This window comes from Tyto alba, unplaced genomic scaffold, assembly GCF_018691265.1.
Source record: "Tyto alba isolate M040663 unplaced genomic scaffold, T.alba_DEE_v4.0 Super-Scaffold_22, whole genome shotgun sequence".
Classification (NCBI taxonomy): Eukaryota; Metazoa; Chordata; class Aves; order Strigiformes; family Tytonidae; genus Tyto; species Tyto alba.
The window spans coordinates 30,949,421-30,970,239 of record NW_024881296.1 but is presented as its reverse complement, the minus strand read 5'-3'; the positions used below and the strand labels follow the sequence as shown (position 1 = coordinate 30,970,239).

The following is a 20,819-nucleotide window of genomic DNA, read 5'->3' as shown; positions in this document are numbered from 1 at the left end:
GGATGCTGATTTCCCTAATGCAAGATTAGGAAGTGTTACCCCCAAGAGGTGGTTAATAAAAAAATCAAGAGTCTTGTGCAGATGCACAGTCAAAGTTAATGGCGTAAATGCTGTGGGGCAACTCCTGTTGGTTAACTTGTTTTCAGGGTTTTTGTTTGTTATTTCTGTTCAGGCTGTGAAAGGGATACATGATCTACCAAAATTGTTTTAATCCTGGCAAAACCAGAAATGTTGCAATAAAACCCAGCCCAGGAAAGGGCGATGTGTGGTCAAAGTTGAATCAAACAGTGTTGACTGAAGGCTCATCTCAGACTATTAGCACACAAGCCTCTCCCAAAACTAACAACTGTAAACAATCCACTTCGTCCTATGGTGGGGTAGGCAGAAGTGCAGGTGACTTTAGCTCAGTGCATATTTTGAGGCCTCAGGATATCAATTCTGATTCTGTGCATATTAATAAAGCATGTTTTGTGGGTTCAAATTGCTGGGTTTATTCTATCTTGATTTTAGTTGCATTTGTTCTCATGATGCAGAATAAACAAAAGACAATGCAGTGTTCAGTTAGGTGCTTAATCTGAGAAATCCCACGGATATCAATGAGACTGAACTGCTTAAAATTAACTACTCACCGAAGTCTTTCCAAGACTAGTTTCTATGTTATTTAATAGGATTATGAAGTTAATGGTCTATAAGATTTCAGGAGCAATCTAGTCCTTCCCAGTGTTCGAGGAGTGAAACAATACTCCGAGAGTTCAAACCTACTTATGCAGTTTATCCCAGTGCTTAGCTAGATGTCTTTCTGGATGTCTTCGTATCTTTTTCTGTACTTTAAGCCTGTTACTCGTTGTTCTGTCTTCAGCAGCTGGTTCCTATCCTCTTTGTAGGTGTCTCCTCTATATTTAAAGATTGTTATTATGCCCCTGTTCAGGCTTTAAGTACATTTAGTGGAAAAACTTTACTTCCTATGCTTTATGGCTACAGACAGACAGACAGTAGTGCATGTATGTGGGGGGGTGGGTAGGAAGTTTTATGTGTATTATGTTTAGCCTTTCAAGGGGACTTTCTTTTCTTTTTTCCTCTCCTGCTATTTTTTTTCCTTTAACTGTGATCTGACATGCCTGCAGTGAGGCAGGTCAGCTTGGCAGTGTGGTCCACAGTTTTGGGCTCTCGATCATCCAGACTGGTGAACCTGCTAGACCACAGCAAGCCTGTGTTGCCTGCATTATGTTTCCATAGAAGCCAGTTTATAGGAGGGGATAATTGCCACTGCATTTCCTTCAGCTTGGAGTCAGGATGTGACTGTGGCGTACATATTTATCCAAGAGCTGTGAAACACCCTTGTCGTACTGTTTGGACACGGTCAGCATGAATCACTGGCCCGGCCAAAACTTGAGCCTCCTAGGCTTGCTTGCTCATGGTAGCACATTATTGAAATGGTAAGTGTAACCTTGGCTACTGACAGGAAAAAGCCATGGAAATTGCTGATATATCTCGGAACTGAGCTCAGATGAGTTTGTCTGGGGATTTTACTGGAACTTTTCCAAAGAGTACAGTTTAACATGCTTTGCTTTCCTGAGCACAGGGTGGATCACTAAGTATATGAGTTTCATCGTGTGTAGAGTATATGAGAAGTGAAATGGCCAATCTCCCTAGTTGTGGAAATGGTCTGTTTTGCCAAGTTTAATTTTACATGTGCAGGGGGGTCAGTAGCTGGATTTGCAGACAACCAAAACATGTACTTAACAGTTGGTTTACTTGTAAATGCCAAACCAGAAACAGTTGCGTAAAGTCCCTTTCTAAGGAGTTGTTTTAAATTTGGTTTGAGTTTGGGGTTTGTTTGGTTTTTGTTTGTTTTTTTTTTTTTTTTTTTTTTTTTAAGTTAGACTTCTTGGTAAGTAATATTGAACGGTCTTTGCCTCAAAGTTGGTATTTTATTGCGGGAAACTACAGTGAAGATTTTTAGACCTCTGCACTGGAGGGAATCAATTAGTTGGGAGCAGGGGGTGGAGGAAGCCTTTGATAAAATTGCAGAGCTCAGAATCTGTGGTGCAAAAAATACTTGTAATACAGACAAAGGTAGCACATGAAGTTTTCCTACTCTGTTCTATCAAAGGACTTTGGTCTTGGCCAGAAGATCATTCATTTCTTGTTCCTAACTCACTGCCTCTACTAAGATTTTCAAAAGATGATATTAAATATACTATATAAATACAAACCAGGCTACAAACACACATCTTACAAATATATCTTAATGTTTTATTCTGTCTGGGGTGAAGGATAGGCTATGTTGTGGTTCTGACTAATGAAATCCTTTTGGCTGAACTGTTGTCCAAATTGTTGATTAAAATTTTCTTAGGATAGATGTGTTTTGGTTGCCTGACTAATCTTCAGTTTAATATGGTCACGTTTGTTTGACTAAAATAAGGCTTATAAATGTTTCACTTGTAAATGACTGTTTGGATTTTTTTGTGGGGTACCTCACCAAAGCAAATTCTCAACACTTTTAAAATAATATTTGTCTTTTATCTTCACTGTTTTATTTTGGGAAACTGAAGTGCAAGAAAGTCTTAAAAAAACATTTTCAGTTTACAATTTTTAAACATAAGGAAAAATGAGCTTGCAATTGGCATTAAATTATATTAAATTCTTTTATGCAAATCTATATTTTCAGTGACTGTTGTTGCACTGCAGTGATTTTTTTTCTTCATATCTATAAGTCAAACATAGGATATTTTTTCTTCAAGAAAGAAGTTACTGATGACTAGTCATGTCTGTGATGCAATGTTTTAAGTACTTAGAGTTGGAGAGAAATTGTTTGAACAGGACTGAAGCTGGGAACAAGTCAAGGCTGGAAAACATACGTCCTGTGGAGACTGGAAGGGGAGAATTTATTTTTGCTATTTCCAGTGAAATCAGATTCTGAATTTATCTGTCAAGTTCCAGGCAGAAATACCATTACAGTGTTGCAGTAATAGGGCCCCACTTTTCGGTTTGGAGATTGGTAGTACTTCTTGTACAGTAACCAAGTTCCTCTTGGTTAAATAATCTCTATAAGGTCAAAGGAAAAATGTGTGTTATAGTTGCTGATTTAACATATCCTGTATGATAGACTTTCTTACATATTTGTGCACTGCATATGTAAAAAGATAAATTCCTTTTTTTCAGCTAGATTGCAGGTTGTTCAGGAGCAAAGTGTATAAAGGAATGCCATGGCTTCACACTGCCTTTTCTCTTTCCCTGCTCTTACCTCAGGGTGAGAGGTGGGGATGGGAGGGCCTGAGTGTTGCTCCAGTGGGACTGATTTCAAGATAAGGAGTACCAAACCCACCAGACAGATTACACAAGCATCTTGGTTTGTTCTTTATTTTATGGGTGTCTGTGAAATCAGGCCTTGCCACGATTTCCTTGTGCGTGCCCTGCTGCAATCCTCGGCCTCGCTGGGCAGGGTTGCTAGGCCGGCCTGGGAGCGGAGGCACCGGGAGGCTGGGCCGCTCACCGCTGCGCCAGCCTGCAAACCTTCCTGCTTAGGAAGACTTACTTCCTTGGTCTGATTTATAGTCCCATAATGAGCATCCCCATGATTTGGGGGAAGCTTCCTTAAAATAACTGGTAGGAAATTATTTCTCAGAGTCTGTCTTTTAATACTTTAGTTTCTGTTTGTGCAGATTTACCAAGTCTCCAGTGTTACTGTTTTCATTGGATGGCTTCAGAGCAGAATATTTGCAGACTTGGGGTGGACTTCTACCTGTTATGAGCAAATTACGTGAGTAGTTTTTTTTTTTGTCTAAGCAATATCATGATGTCTTACCTGAAAAATCCGTAGATGCATCTGTGCTTGCTCTTTAAAATCCTCACTCTTTTTCCATGGAAATTGAAGTTGTTGCCCTATACAACTGTGCAAAGAGAACTTGAGGTGTGGGAGGACATGAGGAAAGGGCCCTTTCGATTTTCAGTGAAACCTTAAAAATTAAGTACCCCTTGCTATATTTAGGAGGTGGATGCTTTTTGTTATGAGCTTACTTTATTTCCTCAACATAAATGTAGACCACTTTTTACCCTATGTTGCATGTTGTCTCATATTTAGGTCAAATGGCTTTGGAAAATGGAAAGCAAGGTAGAAAGCATATGTTTATATTTGAAAAAGAAGATAGAGAAGGAAGAGATTAGGAACAGGTGATACAGAAGGGCTGGTAGAAATATGCTGAACCTGAGAAAAACCTTCATTTAACAAATACTTTCAGAAGAAATGAGAGTCTCATAAGCACATATTTTTTCCTTAGCTTTTGTAGTGTCTAAGTAACTCGTAGTTACTTTTCCTGTCTCTATTTTGGTTGTGGTCTGTAAAGAACTGATGGCATTTCTTGTCTGAAAAATATGCCAATCTTCTTGTCATTCATAAATTACTACCTGGGGTGGCTGGTTTCAGTTTGACTAAAAATAAATCAGTAAAAATACTTGCTTTTTTGTACAGTGGTTGTTACAACTTGATCTGTTCCAGAGAATAACAATTCACAGATGTATTTGAGGGTTTAGCTTTTTTTTTATTCCACGTTACAATAAAATAAGGCATTTGGAACAATTCCATTAGATGCCATTATAAAAAAAATTCAACTGAAGAAGGCTTCTTGGACATTCTGAGGAGATACTGGCTATTACAAATTATTATAGTTCTGGCTGAGATACAAGATAAGTGCCACAAAGCAGCTGTAGGACTTCCAGGCAAAGACATCCACTTCCACATGTAAAGTTTCCTTATTCTTTGATCTGAATAGGCTACAGTGCAAGTCCTCTTGTTGACTTCTATAATAAAATTGTATTTCTCTATGCACTGAACGCATGATAAATTCTCACCACTAAGAAATACAAATATCTTAGTATCTTCATCAAAGTCACTTCACTTCTCTGGAACCATGGAGTTTTTGATGGTTGAAAATGACATTTTTTAAAGGATTCTAGAACCAGGTTGTTTAGTAATACATGGTTTAGACACAATAAAATAAGGAACAGTCTGGAGGGAAAATACTGGCTTTGCATCCTGTCTACAGCTCTACATTACTCTAGAGCATTTTTTTGGTAATCTGATCGAAAGCTTTTAGGATGCAGTATACTACAGGATCTTCAGCTTTCTCATTACAAAGCCTTTCTAGGCTTTGTTCCCTCATAATAAAGAGGTGGGTTAAAAGCTCGGATAAGGCAAATTTTACTCAGTAAGCGAAAAATAGTCTCATAAGTAAAAATTGGTGTCACTGGAGTGTATCTCACATGACACTGAGGGCCTGTGGCTGCAAATCTCCATGTGCTTCATCTGCCCTGTGTCTAGGCACTGAAAATGGTGGAAGAAGTCATACTGTAAAGATAAGAATCTCTAAGTGTGTAAATGCTGCTACAGTATTGTACTGTACAGGAAAGGGTAATGAAATCTATTCCTCTGTAGTAGACAAGTAACAATAATGGATAAGTTACTTGACTATTGCTGAAAAATTTTAATGAACACTTTGAAGTTCATAGTTATCTATTTACAGGACTAGTAAATAGTTAAAAAGAGACAAAGTTTATGAATGACAGCATTTACAAAACAGTGAACAGCTATTAGCATTAAGTAACTTATTGGACTGCCCCGTTCTTTATTAAATTAGAACTGTGCTAAATTCTTGGATTTTCCTCTTTATAAACACTTAATGACAAGCGTAGCATTCGATTAGATAAAAATATTCCCATTATCAAGTTGTATTAATTCATCCATGCCTACAGTGAAATTTTAATGTCTCCTTGGAGAACCTCTTAAGACATTATCATCATTTCATTTTTAGCAAGTTTTATTATACAGTCACTCTCTCTGCTAGCCACTAAAAGTTGGACAATTTAGCATGGAGGTGAGGGTTTCCAGTGAACCCAGGTATAGCCATAACGTGTGTGTATGGAGTTCAGAGACAACATTTTCACATCTATGCTCTGATACCATAATTTAAAAATAAATTCTCCTTTTGTCTTAAATTGTCTTTAAGGCAACAAGCCAAAAAGAAGAAAGATAATGCTTATGGAAAGCCCCAGCAAAACCCCCTAAGATTTTGAACAAAACAATAGTTTTTAAGTGTATTTTGCTTTAAAAACAACAGAAAAACTCAAGCCTACCCACTGAAAAAATGTGATTTGGGAAAACAGATTTGGAAATGATTGAAATGTGTCAAGTGTGTTACAGTAGCAAAAAGGGCATAGTGATAGTTTGTTAGTATAGAATGCAAATGTGGAAGAGGATGACTGTGTAACTTGAGATGACTTATTTTTCTGGCTTGGCTTCTTTTTATCTCAATTAGCTCAAATTGATTATTTCAGCTGAGATCAATTCCAACACCCCAATTTAATGAGCTCAAAATGCCTTGATGCAGCACCTTTTATGTTATCAAACCTTTCACTTCTATTTTATTTATATTATAAATAATGATCCAGACGGCCAGTGGAGATGGCCCAGTGGTGGCCTTTCTGTAGGGTCATTACTTTTTGGCTCTTTAGCTTCAGTTGAAGTAGTTTTGGTTATCGCACAGTTTTGAAGTCATTAATGAAGGCTCTTCCCCCCTGCCCTCGTGCCCTCTATCCTCCCCCACCCTTCTTTCTGAAAATCAGGGCCCATCCATACGCTTGCCTGTGGAAATTTAGGCACTTAGAGTAAGGCTTGCTTAAGTGCTTTGGCCTGGCTAATGATTCTTCACACTAGCAAATACTGTGTACTAATCTTAAAAATCTATGATTTTTATATCAAGATAAAGAAAAACCTGAGATTCATCCTAAAATAAGAGGTTATTTTTATGTAAAAAAATCCCACAAACCAAACAAAAATAAGACTGAAAAATAAATAGTGATTTGACAGGTGACTGAGAGCCACTGTGCAGTAGCCACTTCATCTCTGGGAGTGCCCAGGGTGACATAGCTTGTTGGTCTTTAGCTGCTGACCTCTCTTACCGCACACCAGGGCAACTTTGGAGTGTGTGATTTCTTTGATTATTCATTCTTACCTATGCATGCTTTTCATAATGACCGTAGGTTTTACTTATGTGACCATTCAAGCCAGTCATTAGAAATATTTAAAATTTGTATTAGTAGCCATTTAGCTTGTAAATGAACATGGGAAAAAAAACTTCAGAATTTTGAAGAATTAAAACTTTCTAAATGTATCTTTCTTTTTTCTTTTTTTTTTTTTTTTTAATAGATATATGTCTTCATGAGAGAAACTTGAAGGGTTTTTATTTCTGTAATTTTGCTGATATCCTTTCTTCCTCCCTCTAGAGAAATGTGGAACATACACTTCCAGTTTGAGACCAGTGTATCCTTCAAAAACCTTTCCCAATCATTACTCCATCGTCACAGTAAGAATTCCTGTATATTATATCTTTCCACTACTGAAATTCATTATCAAATTGTCTCCAAGGGAATAGTATATTTCTTTGATGGATTATTAAAACAATAGGATGTCCCTTCAGAATATGAAAATATATATATTATAATCTTTTATCTAATTTAGTTTAACAGTCATTTATATAATACTACAGCTAAATGGTCAGATCTAATCTGACTGAGTAATCCAATCTTTCCAAGATTTAGCTGCAAAAATTCCCATATAGGTAGAAGGTCACATCATTGTACAACTCCTCATTTGTGTAAATATTGCCACTGAATTGCCGCACTCTCTCTTGGAGTGAGAGCAGCCTGGCTCCTTTAAACTGCTAGCCTTGTTCCACTTCTTTAAGGCAGCGTGGCATGATGAAAAGAAGAGTATGAAATTATAGGAAAGGTTTGAGAGTCACATTGATGTTGACTCTGTGCTGGACTGTGCCCAAACCTGAATAGGGATGTCACAAAACTGATCTTGTAAATTCATCACCTCCTGTGTATAGGAGGAAAAAGAAGAATGGGGAGGGTTTCAACTCCAAATGCAGGGTTGGAATCCAGCAGATCCTTCTTAGTTTCGTCATGTCAAAACTAAAATTCAGTCAAGTACTCGAGGATCTGAACTTTCTTATCTTCCCAGTTTGTCAGGACTGTCTTTTGGTAAGTAAGGAGCACAGGTTCAGGAATTACATGTTTAATTGTGTAATCCTCTCAAATATCCATGATTGAATGTGCAAATAAGAGGCATTAATCATGCCCTGCAGCCATATGGGAGTGTCCCTAAACACAGTATAGAGCTTTGTTTTAGCGCCTTGTTCTTGTGAAAACTAGCAGGGCCTAGTGTTTATCAGGGTCTGAGTGGTGGTGGTGTTGTATCCTTTAATGTAAAAAGAAGTTGATCTGCTTGAAGGCAGAGCACAGTCTGTTAAAACCACCTAACATCTGGTGCCTCCGAGCGCCTCTCTTGCTGCTTATGTAGTGCTTATCCCCAGCTAGAGCTTTCACCTGCTGAGGTGCAATTCTCATTTGAAATCCCTGGTTTTTGGTCATGTGATGGAGGTCCAGCATAGGTGATTGCTTTGTCATTGGTACTAAAGATACAACACGTGTGAACTGAGGCGGTGTCTTTCAGTATGATCCCAGAGCAACTTGCTTCCCTGTATTTTTTATTCTCACAGGGAAGCAATTAAGAATTGGAAGGTAGAGCTTGGTAGCAATGGCAGGTGATGCTGTTAAATTTGGGTCTTGAGGTGCTGGTGGAGTCAAAGTCATGTATAGACTATTCACTGGACATATTTATCTAATGGACACTGTCTGTGTAGCCAGAAGGGATTTTTTCTTTATAACATTGTGACAAGGTATACTCTCAATTACAGGGGCTGTATCCCGAATCTCATGGTATAATTGATAACAAGATGTATGACCCCAAAAGAAATTCATCCTTCACTCTTAAAAGTGAAGAGAAGTTTAATCCACAGTGGTACCAAGGACAGCCTGTAAGTATTAATACACTGCAGAGAATGTACATCAGCCTGTTGTTAATGTTACTTAATATCACTTGGATGCATAGTGATGTTGAAAGAGTACAGAGGGTACTTCTAAGTCAGCCAGGAAGCATTACTTAGCATGATTAGGAACTGCCATACTAGAGCTCCAAAATGACAGATGAAACAAAGTTTAATAGATTTTGTTGAACTTAAATGGAATTTTCTCTAGGGAGAAAACTATCTTAACTAATAAAAATACTAGATTTTGTTCAATTTTTAATATGAAGCAGGCTTGCAGTTAACTTCTTTAAGGAAATCGGCAAACCAATTAATTTTAGTAATAAGCAGTATTAAAGGCTTACACTTTGCCCAAATTACTACTAAGTCTAAAGATGTGGTTTTAAAAGAAAACATCTCAGTTCAGTCATACAGCTATGGCAAATTTACTGAGACTACCATCAATATGAAGTGGCATGGGAAAGTTTTGGTGCGTGCTAGCCTGAAGAATAGCAAGGGAACAGATGGAACTATTTAGTAATGTGGGGAGGACTGATTTGTGTGTGTGTCTGTGTGTGTTTTTGGAGGAAAGAACACACGAGTGGACTTTATGGGCCACTGAGAAAACAGTAGTGTTTAAGTCAGTCAGGAAAGCATGCAGAAGGCAGACAGAAATCTGCAAATCATGAAATCAGCAGTAAAATCAGAAGAGTTGACCAAACTCTTGCTCCCATATTTCAGAGTTTTGTGGGGCATAGGTCCTCAGAACATTCCCACTCGTTGCTTCAGTGTTCTTGAGACATTTCCCCTTCCTGGTGTTCAGCCCTGGCTCTACCCCTGTGTTACTGTGCCAGCTGTGGGAGCTAATGGTTCCTACTTCTGTCCTGGTTGACCCCCGCCCCTCCGCCGGTGTAACAGCAGAAGAGATGGGAGTGTTTGCCCTGAGGAATGGGGCTGCAAGGTATATCTGGGCTGCAGATAGTGATGACGTGCAAGGTTGACTGTTTGGAGTGCTCCGCTTACAGTTTTAGATTTTGATCTTGATGAAAAGTGCGGAGCTGGTGGGGATGGTAGTGGACTTGGCAGTTACTCAGCTAATTCAGTGAGCTGCACTAATGATGGCGATTGCTCTTCTTCTGCAGATTTGGCTGACAGCTATGTACCAAGGTCTAAAAGCAGGTACATTCTTTTGGCCTGGGTCAGATGTAGCAGTTAATGGAACCTTTCCAAACCTGTATAAAATATACAATAGGTATGTAAACTCCTGTGTCTTGGATGAATATTTTGCTTTAACTGTTGCAATGGGACAGATGCCAGAGAAAGCATAAATTTTTTCCTGCTTTTCTGAATAGGTGTACACAACAGGAGAAGAAGATAGGATCCAATTAACTTTTTTTTTCAGTATAATGTAGATTCTTTGTCTAATAATTTTGTCATTCTTCAGCAAACATTTTACAGGAAAGATGTGGAAAAATCAGCTTTAAGAGCAGCCAGCTTTGAAGCTTTAGTGCTTTTCTGTTTCTATTGATAAAGATCTTTTATAGGTGTCTTTTAGAGTCATTTAATCCGAACTTCTCATACAGTGAATGGATTAGGTCTTGATGTGATATTGACCATGAAAACTAAAGTTTTACTGTTGATTGTCATGAATTGTTGCAATAAAATTATTTTAATTGCAAATTTTTTGAAAATATTTCACATTAAGGAAGTCATATTTAAGCCAGTGATTGCTCTTCACTGCAATTAAACATTTTGTGCCCAATGAAAATTCTACATAAATCTATTTATCACCATTTAATTATTAATCTCAAATCTCACTCAAGAAATCAGGATTTTCTATCTTCCTAGGATCATTTTTTCTTTCCATATCCTTCATATAGGGTGGAAATTCTGATTCTTGACTTACTACCTACTTTTTTTTTTTTTTTTTCTCTAGGAACTTGTACTTTGCTACATGAACTTGTGTTAAATAGCTGAATTACTAACTTTGTGGGTGCCTCATGTTGTTATAGTTCAACATGCTTATTGTTGGTCTACTTCAGTAATTGATATGGAGTGTCTACTTTTTGACATAGAATGAGAACTTGTATTCAAAGTATTTAAACATCTAAAAAAACCCAAACACCTCTAAACTAAAACTTTCCAAAACATAATACAGGAAGGAAAACCTGCACATGATTTTGCACCTTGAAGCCAATTATTCTCTCTGCATAATAAACACAAGCAATACTGGGAGCTTTATTCTAATCACTTTGCAATCAATGGGGACAACATTCTAGGGACCATTAACTCCTGTAGAGTAACAGGCAATTAGCATAGATAAACTTGCATCTTGCTAAATAGCTATTAATGGTTGAATTAAATTTTCTCCCTTAAAGTACATTGATTTTGTAATGTGTGACTAAAATCTTTTAGCTCTTGGTGATACATGGATGGTTGATCTTGTGTTGTTCTGATACAGCTCAATCCCCTTTGAAGAAAGGGTGGTAACTGTTCTTCGCTGGCTGCAGTTACCTGAGGATGAAAGGTAGGTATACAATTGTAAGTGTAAATTCCTGTTTGAGTGGTGTTGCAATTAATTACTTTGTAATTATGATTTCTGTTTTAGACAATATCTTATGCGTTATTCTAACAATGTTGAAATATTATTTAATGCAAGCCTGTTTCTATGAATGAAGCCTTTTTTTACTAAGTTGCATTTCTCTATTTCCTTTTAATCTGTCCTTCTGAATAAGAACGTTGTTTCCAATGTTTGATATCCATTGTTGAAATATAATCTATTCAAACTGTCTCAACATGTATGTAAAATATTACATTTTTGGTACTGTTTGATACAGACCACACTTTTACACTCTGTATTTAGAAGAACCAGATTCCTCAGGCCATAAGTTTGGACCAGTAAGCAGCGGAGTAAGTAATTTTGTAGTTTCTTATTTTTCTTTTGTTTTTAATTTGAAGCTTTGTTCTGACTCTAGAATAAGCTTCTGTAATTCATGTTAGATTAACCAAGACCATGTCCAGTATGCTTATTAGGAAAAAAACCATTGTGAATAGACAGGCCATCCATAATTAACATGGATATAAAGCATGTAATAAGAAGAATATTTAGTAAGTCTAATTTTTGTTTTCTTATTGAAATAACTTTTAAATTGCCAAAGCATGTTTGGGTATGTCTTTTATGTTGTTTTATCTTCTACTACTAATTCATTAAGTTGATTTGGGGTTGGGGAGGGTGAGTGGGACAGAAATTTTACATACTTTCAATTCAGCAAGAACAGATTTTTATAACAATGATCCAAGTTTTGATGGTTAAGTATTCATGTCATAATTGTCATTCATTTTCCCTCAGTCTCTGTGCCAAGGTTAGAGGAATATTGGTCTTCTCTCCCTGCAGTTAGATTTTATGCTTTCTCAGAAAGAGGGTGATAAAAGGAATGTTCACCCCATCACAGTCTGTGGTGTACCTTGAAGTCTTTGGGACTGCTACTGTTTTTAGAAATACTAAAAGCTTTATATTTAACAAATCCAAGTGAAAAATGCAAAGGAAAAATCTTTTGGAAATTCAGGAACATTATAAAATTCTCCCATCTTGAATGGTCAGGAAGTTTGGGCATCTTAACTAGGTATTTAACCTCAGTGGTGACAACAGCAAAAAGCTCTTGCCAATTTCTCCTGAGGTGTGAGCAGATACTGTTCCTATAAGGAACTGTAAGATGGATGTAAGCATCCAGTGAAGTAGCAGACAACTAATTGGAACTGCGGTATAGGGAATGTGTTTGAATTGGTTTTCTTTGGATAATAAGTGTATCTGAAGTTCTGTGTGTCAGGAATGTTCTGGAGAGAAAGGCCCTGAGGGTCTCCCCAGGAGCATCTCATCTTTGTTCACCCAAAGCAAGATATCTTACACAAGTAGTTCAATGACGTAACAGAATGACTTGATGTAAAAATACTTTTTTTTGGTTTGTGTACTTAGCAAATATTCCAGAGTAGCCTTTGTGGCTGTACCTAAGCAAGGGAGCTTGAATGCCAGACCCCCTGATCACAAACAGTGCTAGACTGGTAGCTTGTTCATTGGCTCTTTCAGTCCCTTTAAACTAGTTTGCTCTGAGACTAATATCCAGTCACAATTTCAAGGACAGTTTGCTCCAGGGTCTCTCTCAACAGAGGTTTCAAGGAAGAGTACTGCAGGCGTGGCTTCCTCTATTCTCTTTAGCCCTCTGGTACTTTCCCATCAGCATCTACACCCTTAGGCATTCCCTGTTGTCCTTGGTTGTGCCCCTGGCAGTGCAACAAACATCCTCAATTTCACACTTTAAAACCACCCTCCCTGGATATGTGTGGATTGGGATTTGGTTTTTTATGTGGTTTTGTTTGTTTGTTTGTTTGTTTGTTTTTTCTGTGTTTTTTTTTCTTGTTTGGTTGGATTGGTTTGTTTGTTTTTTTAATGTCTTCAACTGAAATAATACATAAAATTGTGTCACCGTGTCTTAATACAGGATGGGGCTCAGAAAAAATTTGGGCCAAGAGCTGTATAGTGTAGATATAGTCAGTATTCTGTAGGTCTAGGTAGCCCTGAGCAGTGCAGGTGCTAAGCTATCTGCAGGCTCCCTTTTTTTTTTTTGTAGCTGTATAGAGGTACATGTTGAGTCCATTCTCGGGGGATATAAAGCCTATGCATCTAAAGGGTGTACAGCTCAGAAATATGAGCAGGCAAAAAGCAGGTTTAATGGGGTATTGAGGCTGCTGTAAGTCTCCTGACCTCACAGTTCCTCCTGTTTGCACACTATGTGCTCCCTGTCATGAGTTTGGGAGTTACTGAGCAGTTTTAGGTCCCCTATGTCCTTCATTTTTGTCTGGGCTGCATCTAGCCTTGAACAGTCTATGAGAAGATCTCCTTATTCTTTATTAGCATATACTGTTACAGTTTAAATGTATTCCTTCTCCCTAGAAATAAATTCTGCTTTTTAACTGAAGTGATTAACACTTACTTTACATTCCTGTTTTTGTTCTGCAGGTCATTATGGCATTACAGAGAGTGGACAACATAGTAGGGATGCTGATGGATGGTCTCAAGCAGATGAACTTGCATAAATGCCTGAACATTGTATTTATATCAGATCATGGTAAATTAAATTTATAAAATATATCAGAATTTTGAAGAACTGTTTTTATAAAGTAATATTCTGGGTTTATACTTGCATGTTTCTGGCAAGGTTAACAAAGCAGCTAATACCTAGAAACTAAGTTTTATATTATCAAGATGGTGTAAGAGATAAGCAGTGTAGGTGAGAATCAGACTACTTTATGGGAGGGGAAAGAAGTGGAGAATATAAAGAGGGATTAAATAATTGTCATAGTTTATTCCTAATTCCTCTTGTGATCATTGCCAGCCAATAAAAGAAATAAAATAAAAAATGTGAATTGCAAAAATACATTTCATTTTATTATGTCTTTGAACTATATTACACAACAATAGTCTGCATATTTCTGGAGAAGTTAAAATACAAGCCATACCTTCCTTTCAGTTATCAGTTCCTTTACCCATTATTTGAAGGCCGTGAATATGAAACTTTATTTCTGTAATAGCTTTTCTATATTTCTGGAATTATTTCTGTAATAAGTTATATATTTTAACAGGTTTTTTTCCTGTTGCTTTTCCTGACAAAATATAAGCACACTTCCATGCAGCACAGAATTGACTTGCAGAACTTGTTGTTATGATCCAAGCCAAATATCTATACAGATTTTAAAAATATTTATGAAATTAATGGAGGGTAAACCTGTCAAGAATTAATAAAAGTAAGAGTTCAAATGCAATATGCAACTCGAATTCCCCTTGACTTCTGGAAACTGATAAGGAGCACTGAGAGGAAGATCGGTCCATAATTGCTATGCTTATTAGGTATTTCTCCAGACATGTTGCTGAACACTATTAGGTAGGTTATTGGGCTAAATGAATATTTGATCTGGCAATTACTACTGTTCCTAGGTTCATAAGAGTTCTTTCCCTTCAGAGAATAAAATTTGTCTATTCAGTTGGAGTGTCTTTCTTGGCTGAGGAGATGGATTATCGTGTGTATCTATGTAATATTTTGTTTTCTTATGTACATGAATATTTTGGTCTCCTTGGATCAGATGTCCTGGGGTTGCTGATAAAAAAACCCAAGAAATTACATTTCTGACTTCCACAACTGAAGTTACATGTCTTCTCAGCAAGGCTACTCTACACTGATATTCCCATTTTTAAGTTTATTTCCTTTTGCAGGGATGGAAGCAGGGAGCTGCAGAAAAACAGCATATCTGAACAGCTATCTGGACGATGTTCAAGACTTCATGGTAGTACCTGGTCCTGCAGCTCGCCTAAGACCTATTAATGTTCCAGATGAGTATTTCTCTTGTATGTAATTGCTAAACTAATTTTTGTTACTCAGTTTTGCACTTTTGTAGTTTAGGAATGCAAACTTACAATCCACATATTCTGTTGGTAAGCCTGAGTGAGGGTCAACTAGGGACAATCTGGGTAGTGATGAAGAGGAAATACAGAGTAGTGCACCTGTGTTTTTAAAGACCCTTTGACTTTGCAGGTCTGAGTGTGTATTTGAATCCTACAGACTGCTTTTGTGAGCTGCCTCAGAATGACAAGCTGCAAATGCTCTTGACTTGTGAATGTCATTCCTTTGAATCAGATACTTGGTGCTCAAGACAGACCAAAAATCCCCCCTCATGTCTCACCTCACTTCCTAACTTACCAGTTTATGTATAAATTTGCTGTATTTCTTTCTTAAAGGAGTGTTAGATTTTTACTCTCTTTTACATATTATTTTGAGTATTATATTTCCTAATTATTAAAAAATGGACTAAAGACCTGACAGCAGTTGAGTAAGCTGTAAATAAACATAAAAAGATAATAAACATTGAGTAAAAATCAATGAATGCTTACAAATTTTTAATTTTGATTCATTATGCAGTCTCATTTCAGGTGAACGTTTAATGCCAGCATTTTTTGGTACTTTTTAATGCTAAATGCAGGCATTTTCTTCATGTTTCAGAGAAAAAAGCCCATCCTAGATTATTGTTCTCCATGACCATTAAAACTTGTAGGCCTCAACCCCAGTGACTTTGTCCTATTTGCTTCATTGCTTGATGTTTTTCTAAACTGTTTTAAATGTTTCCTTGGAGAATGTGGGAGTCAAATGCAGTTCCAGGTTCTCCCTGGAGAAGTAGGTTCAGGAAGGAGAAAAGCAGAGTATCTCATGCTTTTGACAGATGTACTGTGTTCATGAAGTAGCACAGCTGTCTTTGTAACATTGCATATATCTATGCAGGGATTATTAATGGTTCCCTTGCCAGTGTAAGCCTTATGTACTTCAGTCAAGCATTGCACATCAGACTCAGGACAGAGTAACGGTGTGAAATGTAATGGGCCTGTGTTATACAAAATGTCAAACTAAATGATGTAATGGTCCCTTTTGCCTTGAGTCTAAGCATCTGAATTTTAGCCAGTTTGCACTTGGCTGTCTTCCTAAGGACGCTTGCCAGATAAAACTGCTGTCCTGATAGTTCTATTTGTTTCTTTTTCCTTAGAAGTTTATTAGCAGTCAGAAAAAATACAGCTTGATTAGCACAGCATTTAGCTGCCTCTTTCGTGAAAATTTAGTTCTCAGATTATTTTTCTAACTGTGGCTAATATAGCTTAAAACTTTAAAGCTGTAAATAAGTAAACAAGGGAAGGAGAGACTGAACTAAAATTTCATAAAAGCAATAGCTTGACAGTTTAGTGATTTTCAGTTTTGCTCCATATGGTCTTCATTTTGGAAAATAATTTGTTATTTCAGAAATTCTTTGAAATGAAGCTAATTATGTTAATGTGATGGGAATGCTTTCATTTTACATCTGATTTTTTTTAACTTAGGTGACTAATTCTTGCATATGATTCTTCTAGTTAATTATGAAGGCATTATCAGAAACCTCACAGTAAGTGTCATCTTATCTGTTGCTCTAGCTTGATTTCTACTGACGTTTACAGGTATTTTATAGCATCAGCTGTTTGCTAGGCTACTTATAGCATCTGGACTTTGAATCAGTGACCTTCTGTATGCTATACAGTTAACAACAAAAACAAAAGTAGTTCCATGCAGGGGAAGGGAAGGTCAAAGTTGAGTAAGGTGTCATATGGCTATCTGTGGTTGTGCATTAACTAAGGTTGTGTGTTCCCTTCTCTTCACTAACTCTTATCTAGCACTGTATCATGCTGCTCTTCAAGCTGGAGAACTTGTGTATCTGGAGCGTCCTGCCTGAGGGCCAAGTCAGTGTAAAGCTCAGCTCCATTTCCTGGACAAGCATAAGATTTTCTTGCTCACACCTTTTTGATAAACAGCTCTGAGAAAGGATATTGACTATTTTCTTTTTATCAGTTCCAGTTTAAGGAATTTGCTTTTCTGCTCTATACCTGGCTTCTATTCTCATCCCCGCACTACAGTCTGTTTGCCTCTCAGTCATACAGACGCCACTGTTGGCAAGAGCTATGTTGTTTGTATAGGTGATTTCACTGTTAAAAAATTCTAATGTTACAGTAGAGGGTGGTGCTTTTCTTATTTGGCTGGGTTTTGGTTTTTTTGGATTGTCTTTTTTTTTTTTTTTAATCAGTAATGGATCTTAGTTGGTAGAAAAATCTATTTGTCCCTGAGTGACCAGTCTAAAAACCCTTTGAATGTCTTTTACTTTCTGTATTACAGAGCTGTAGAATTATTGCACTGGCTAGTCTTCTACCACTTGTGAGAGTATAATGTTGTTTGTGTCTCACTATAATTCTTTATTAAATCTAAGTAGTACTGTTTGCTTCTATACAATTGTAGGCTGTAAGAAAAAAAAAAAAGTGTAAATTATATCCATTAATCCCATATAAATATTCTTCTAATAACTATTGAATGCAAAATCAGTCAGTCTTTTTTATTTAAATAGTTATAAATGTTTTTGTCCCAGACCATGTGATTCCAAACCTGGTGGAGTCCTGTTGTCCTTAGTGAAAGTTATTGCGGACCCTTTGCAATTGAAGTGTTTTATAAGAACTGTGAATGACACAAGCAAAAGCTTGGTGAAATGTACATTTTATATTTTAATTTAAACATTTCAGTGCATAGAACCAAATCAGCCTTTCAAAGCTTACATGAAACAGCTGCTACCGAAGCGTTTCCATTATTCCTATAACGACCGGATTGAACCACTGCACTTTTATTTAGACTCCCAATGGCAGCTTGCTAGGTAAGTTACAGCTTTCAGTACTTGATTATACAGCAAATAAATTATTGATTTCTTACAGCTTTTCTCTTCCAGATGCTTAGAGTTCAGTGATAGCCATTGGAGCATAGTATTCCTGTTTTGTCATAGCAAATGGACATTGCAAAGGAACAATGCATGCATTTCCCAACAGTATTTGCGGTCCTGAGGAGGCTGAATTCTAAACTGGCAGCTATAAATACTCTCCCTGCTGAGTATGCAGATAGTGGCAGGCTTTATGACACAAATGTTAGAAACTGAAGTCCTCTGCCAAATACTTGAGCACATCTTGCCGTGCTTTAGGAATTTCCAAAGTGAGTCATGAAAGCTAAACAGGTGCATAACTACTTGATTGAATCAGTCTTGAGCGATCCATGGGCATGTGTCGAATTTACAGAGCCCACTGTGGTTAACTACCTTACATGTTCTGACCAATGAATTTACAACTCCCAAAATAATGGTATCTGTTATAATATAATTCTGAACACCTCTGTGATACTCTAGGGTTTTCATCATGAAAGAGTTTTTCAGTCCATGTATTTGGCAAGTCCTGTTGTATAACACCCTAAATGTGTGCAAATCAGGTTTGGGTTACTAGAACTGTACACGTTTAAACAATATGTATGGACCTGGCATATGTTGTAGACTTGTTTTTGCTAGGCTGTAAGATGCCCAGCTAAATGCTCTAAATTACATTGGAGTTTTTATTAAAAAATAAACAAAAAAAAAAATCTTAAGAATCTACTTATATAAAGTACTGTAAAGATTTGTTACACAAATGACAGTGAAGTGTTATCCTGAGAACAAACATTTTTTTCATATGTTATCTGATATTTGACTTAAATGACTCTGAATTCTCAAGTGTCCCAAAGGGGATAACATTTACAGAGAAAACTATCATTTTGATTTTAAAGGCATTCTCTTCCAGAGCTTAAAGACTTTCTGTTCCCTATGGATAAGCCTCTAAGAATCTTTTTAAATAGACAAGTAAACAGTGCATCACTGAATGTATTTTATACTGATATGATTTGTAAAGTGAGTTACATAAGCTGTGAATTTTTAATAGGAAACCGCTTGAGATTAAAAGCTGCACAGGTGGATTCCATGGATCAGACAATCGCTTCCCCAGTATGCAGGTGAGAAACTTATGCCAGCTCTTATTTTTAGCTCCTTTTATTTCTGGATGTTGTGTTTGCTGGGAGTTGAGATTAATTTTTTTAGGATCTGTGACACTATTCCCTCTGCAATTAAAGAAATCAAGCATTTGTAGGATTGCTATTGTGACTGGTAACACACTCAGAGTAGGATTCCATTTTCATAAGAGTTGAGCAAAAACCCACCAGGACTTAACCTGGAGATTTCACTGTGCTGGTAAGAGTATAAAGTTGTACCAAATTGTTTTGTTGTAACATTAAAACAGGAAAAGAGAAAAATTATCTTATCAAATCGTCAAATACAGTAATTGTAGATCTTAAGAGAATTCAGACTGGAAGGGAACTCAGGAGGTCTCTAGTCCTACCTCCAACTCAAAACAGTCAGCTGTGAGATCAGACCAGATTACTCAGAGATTTATGCAGTTGCGTCTTCAAAACTGCCAAGGGCGGAGTTTCCACAACTTATAACCAACCCATTCCACTGCCTGACTGTCTGTCTGGTGTAAATGTATTTAGTTATAGCCAGCCAGAACCTTTCTTGTTTCAATTTATGCCTGTTGTCTCTCTGCCTCCTACTGTGTAGTACTGAAGAGCATCACTGTATCTCCTTGATGACTTCGTTGTAGGTGCTGGTGGGCTGCTGTTTAGGTCCACCTGAAGTGGTCACTTCTCCATGCTGAACAAGCCCTGTTCCTCTTCACAGGGAAAGAGCTTGAGCCCCCAACCACCCTGGGGGCCCTCCACTCAAATTTGCAATGGCTGTTTATTGATGTCATTCTTATGTTGGAGGTGCAGTATCCTGATGTGGCCTAAAGAAATGCTCTGTTCCCTCAGCCTGCTGGCTGGGCTTCTGTTTATACAGCATGAGATGCTGTTGGCTGCTTTTGCTGCCAGGGCACGCTGCTGGCTTGTGTTCAGCTTGCTGTCCCCTATGTCACCCAGGCCCTTGCAAGCAAAGTTGTCCCCTAGCCAGTCCCCTCGTCTGTAAGGCTAGTCCATTCTTTGTTTTCTGGGTTGCCTAAGAACACGGGTAACAGGCTTAAACTGCAATAAAGAAGAATTGATTTGATTATAATAAAACTTTTTTTTTAAAACCATTTAGTACCATGGTTTGACCTTAAAGTCTGTGGAGTTTCCACCACAGGAATTACCTAATGACTGGTCAGACAAACTTTTTTCAGGAATAAAATAATTACTTTAGATTCTGTCTTTTGCAAAAGTTGACTAAATTATCTCCAAATTCTGCAATTCTACCATGTCATGACAGAATGTGTATCACTGTTTTGAGGTAGTCTGTTCAGGAGGGCATGTCAGTCATGTTTAAAGTAAGGAGTCCCAAAATTCTTCTCTTTAATGAGAAATGGGAACGGATCAAAGAGAAACATGAAATCAGATCCTTAGTCAGCTCCATCTAATTTGGGGAAGTCACTTAACCTATCCTCTGCTTCAGTTTCTGCTATCAATAAAATGAAAGGCAGTACTCTTCATATCAAAAGCTATTTTCAGGATAAAAGCCACTAAC

General features: G+C 37.3%; 1 protein-coding gene across 2 annotated transcripts in view; it reads left to right on the top strand.

Moving 5' to 3' along the window:
• ENPP1 (ectonucleotide pyrophosphatase/phosphodiesterase 1) overlaps positions 1-20,819 on the top strand; it is a 57,293-nt gene that overhangs the window by 21,005 nt on the left and 15,469 nt on the right. For both annotated transcript variants that reach the window (XM_042795830.1, XM_032983177.2), the window contains 11 exons: positions 3,666-3,763; positions 7,282-7,361; positions 8,760-8,879; positions 10,010-10,119; positions 11,329-11,394; positions 11,705-11,777; positions 13,882-13,990; positions 15,133-15,264; positions 16,810-16,841; positions 18,001-18,128; positions 19,210-19,279. In XM_042795830.1, coding sequence (XP_042651764.1) covers positions 3,666-3,763; positions 7,282-7,361; positions 8,760-8,879; positions 10,010-10,119; positions 11,329-11,394; positions 11,705-11,777; positions 13,882-13,990; positions 15,133-15,264; positions 16,810-16,841; positions 18,001-18,128; positions 19,210-19,279 — 1,018 coding nt within the window. The remainder of the gene's footprint in view (positions 1-3,665; positions 3,764-7,281; positions 7,362-8,759; positions 8,880-10,009; positions 10,120-11,328; positions 11,395-11,704; positions 11,778-13,881; positions 13,991-15,132; positions 15,265-16,809; positions 16,842-18,000; positions 18,129-19,209; positions 19,280-20,819) is intronic.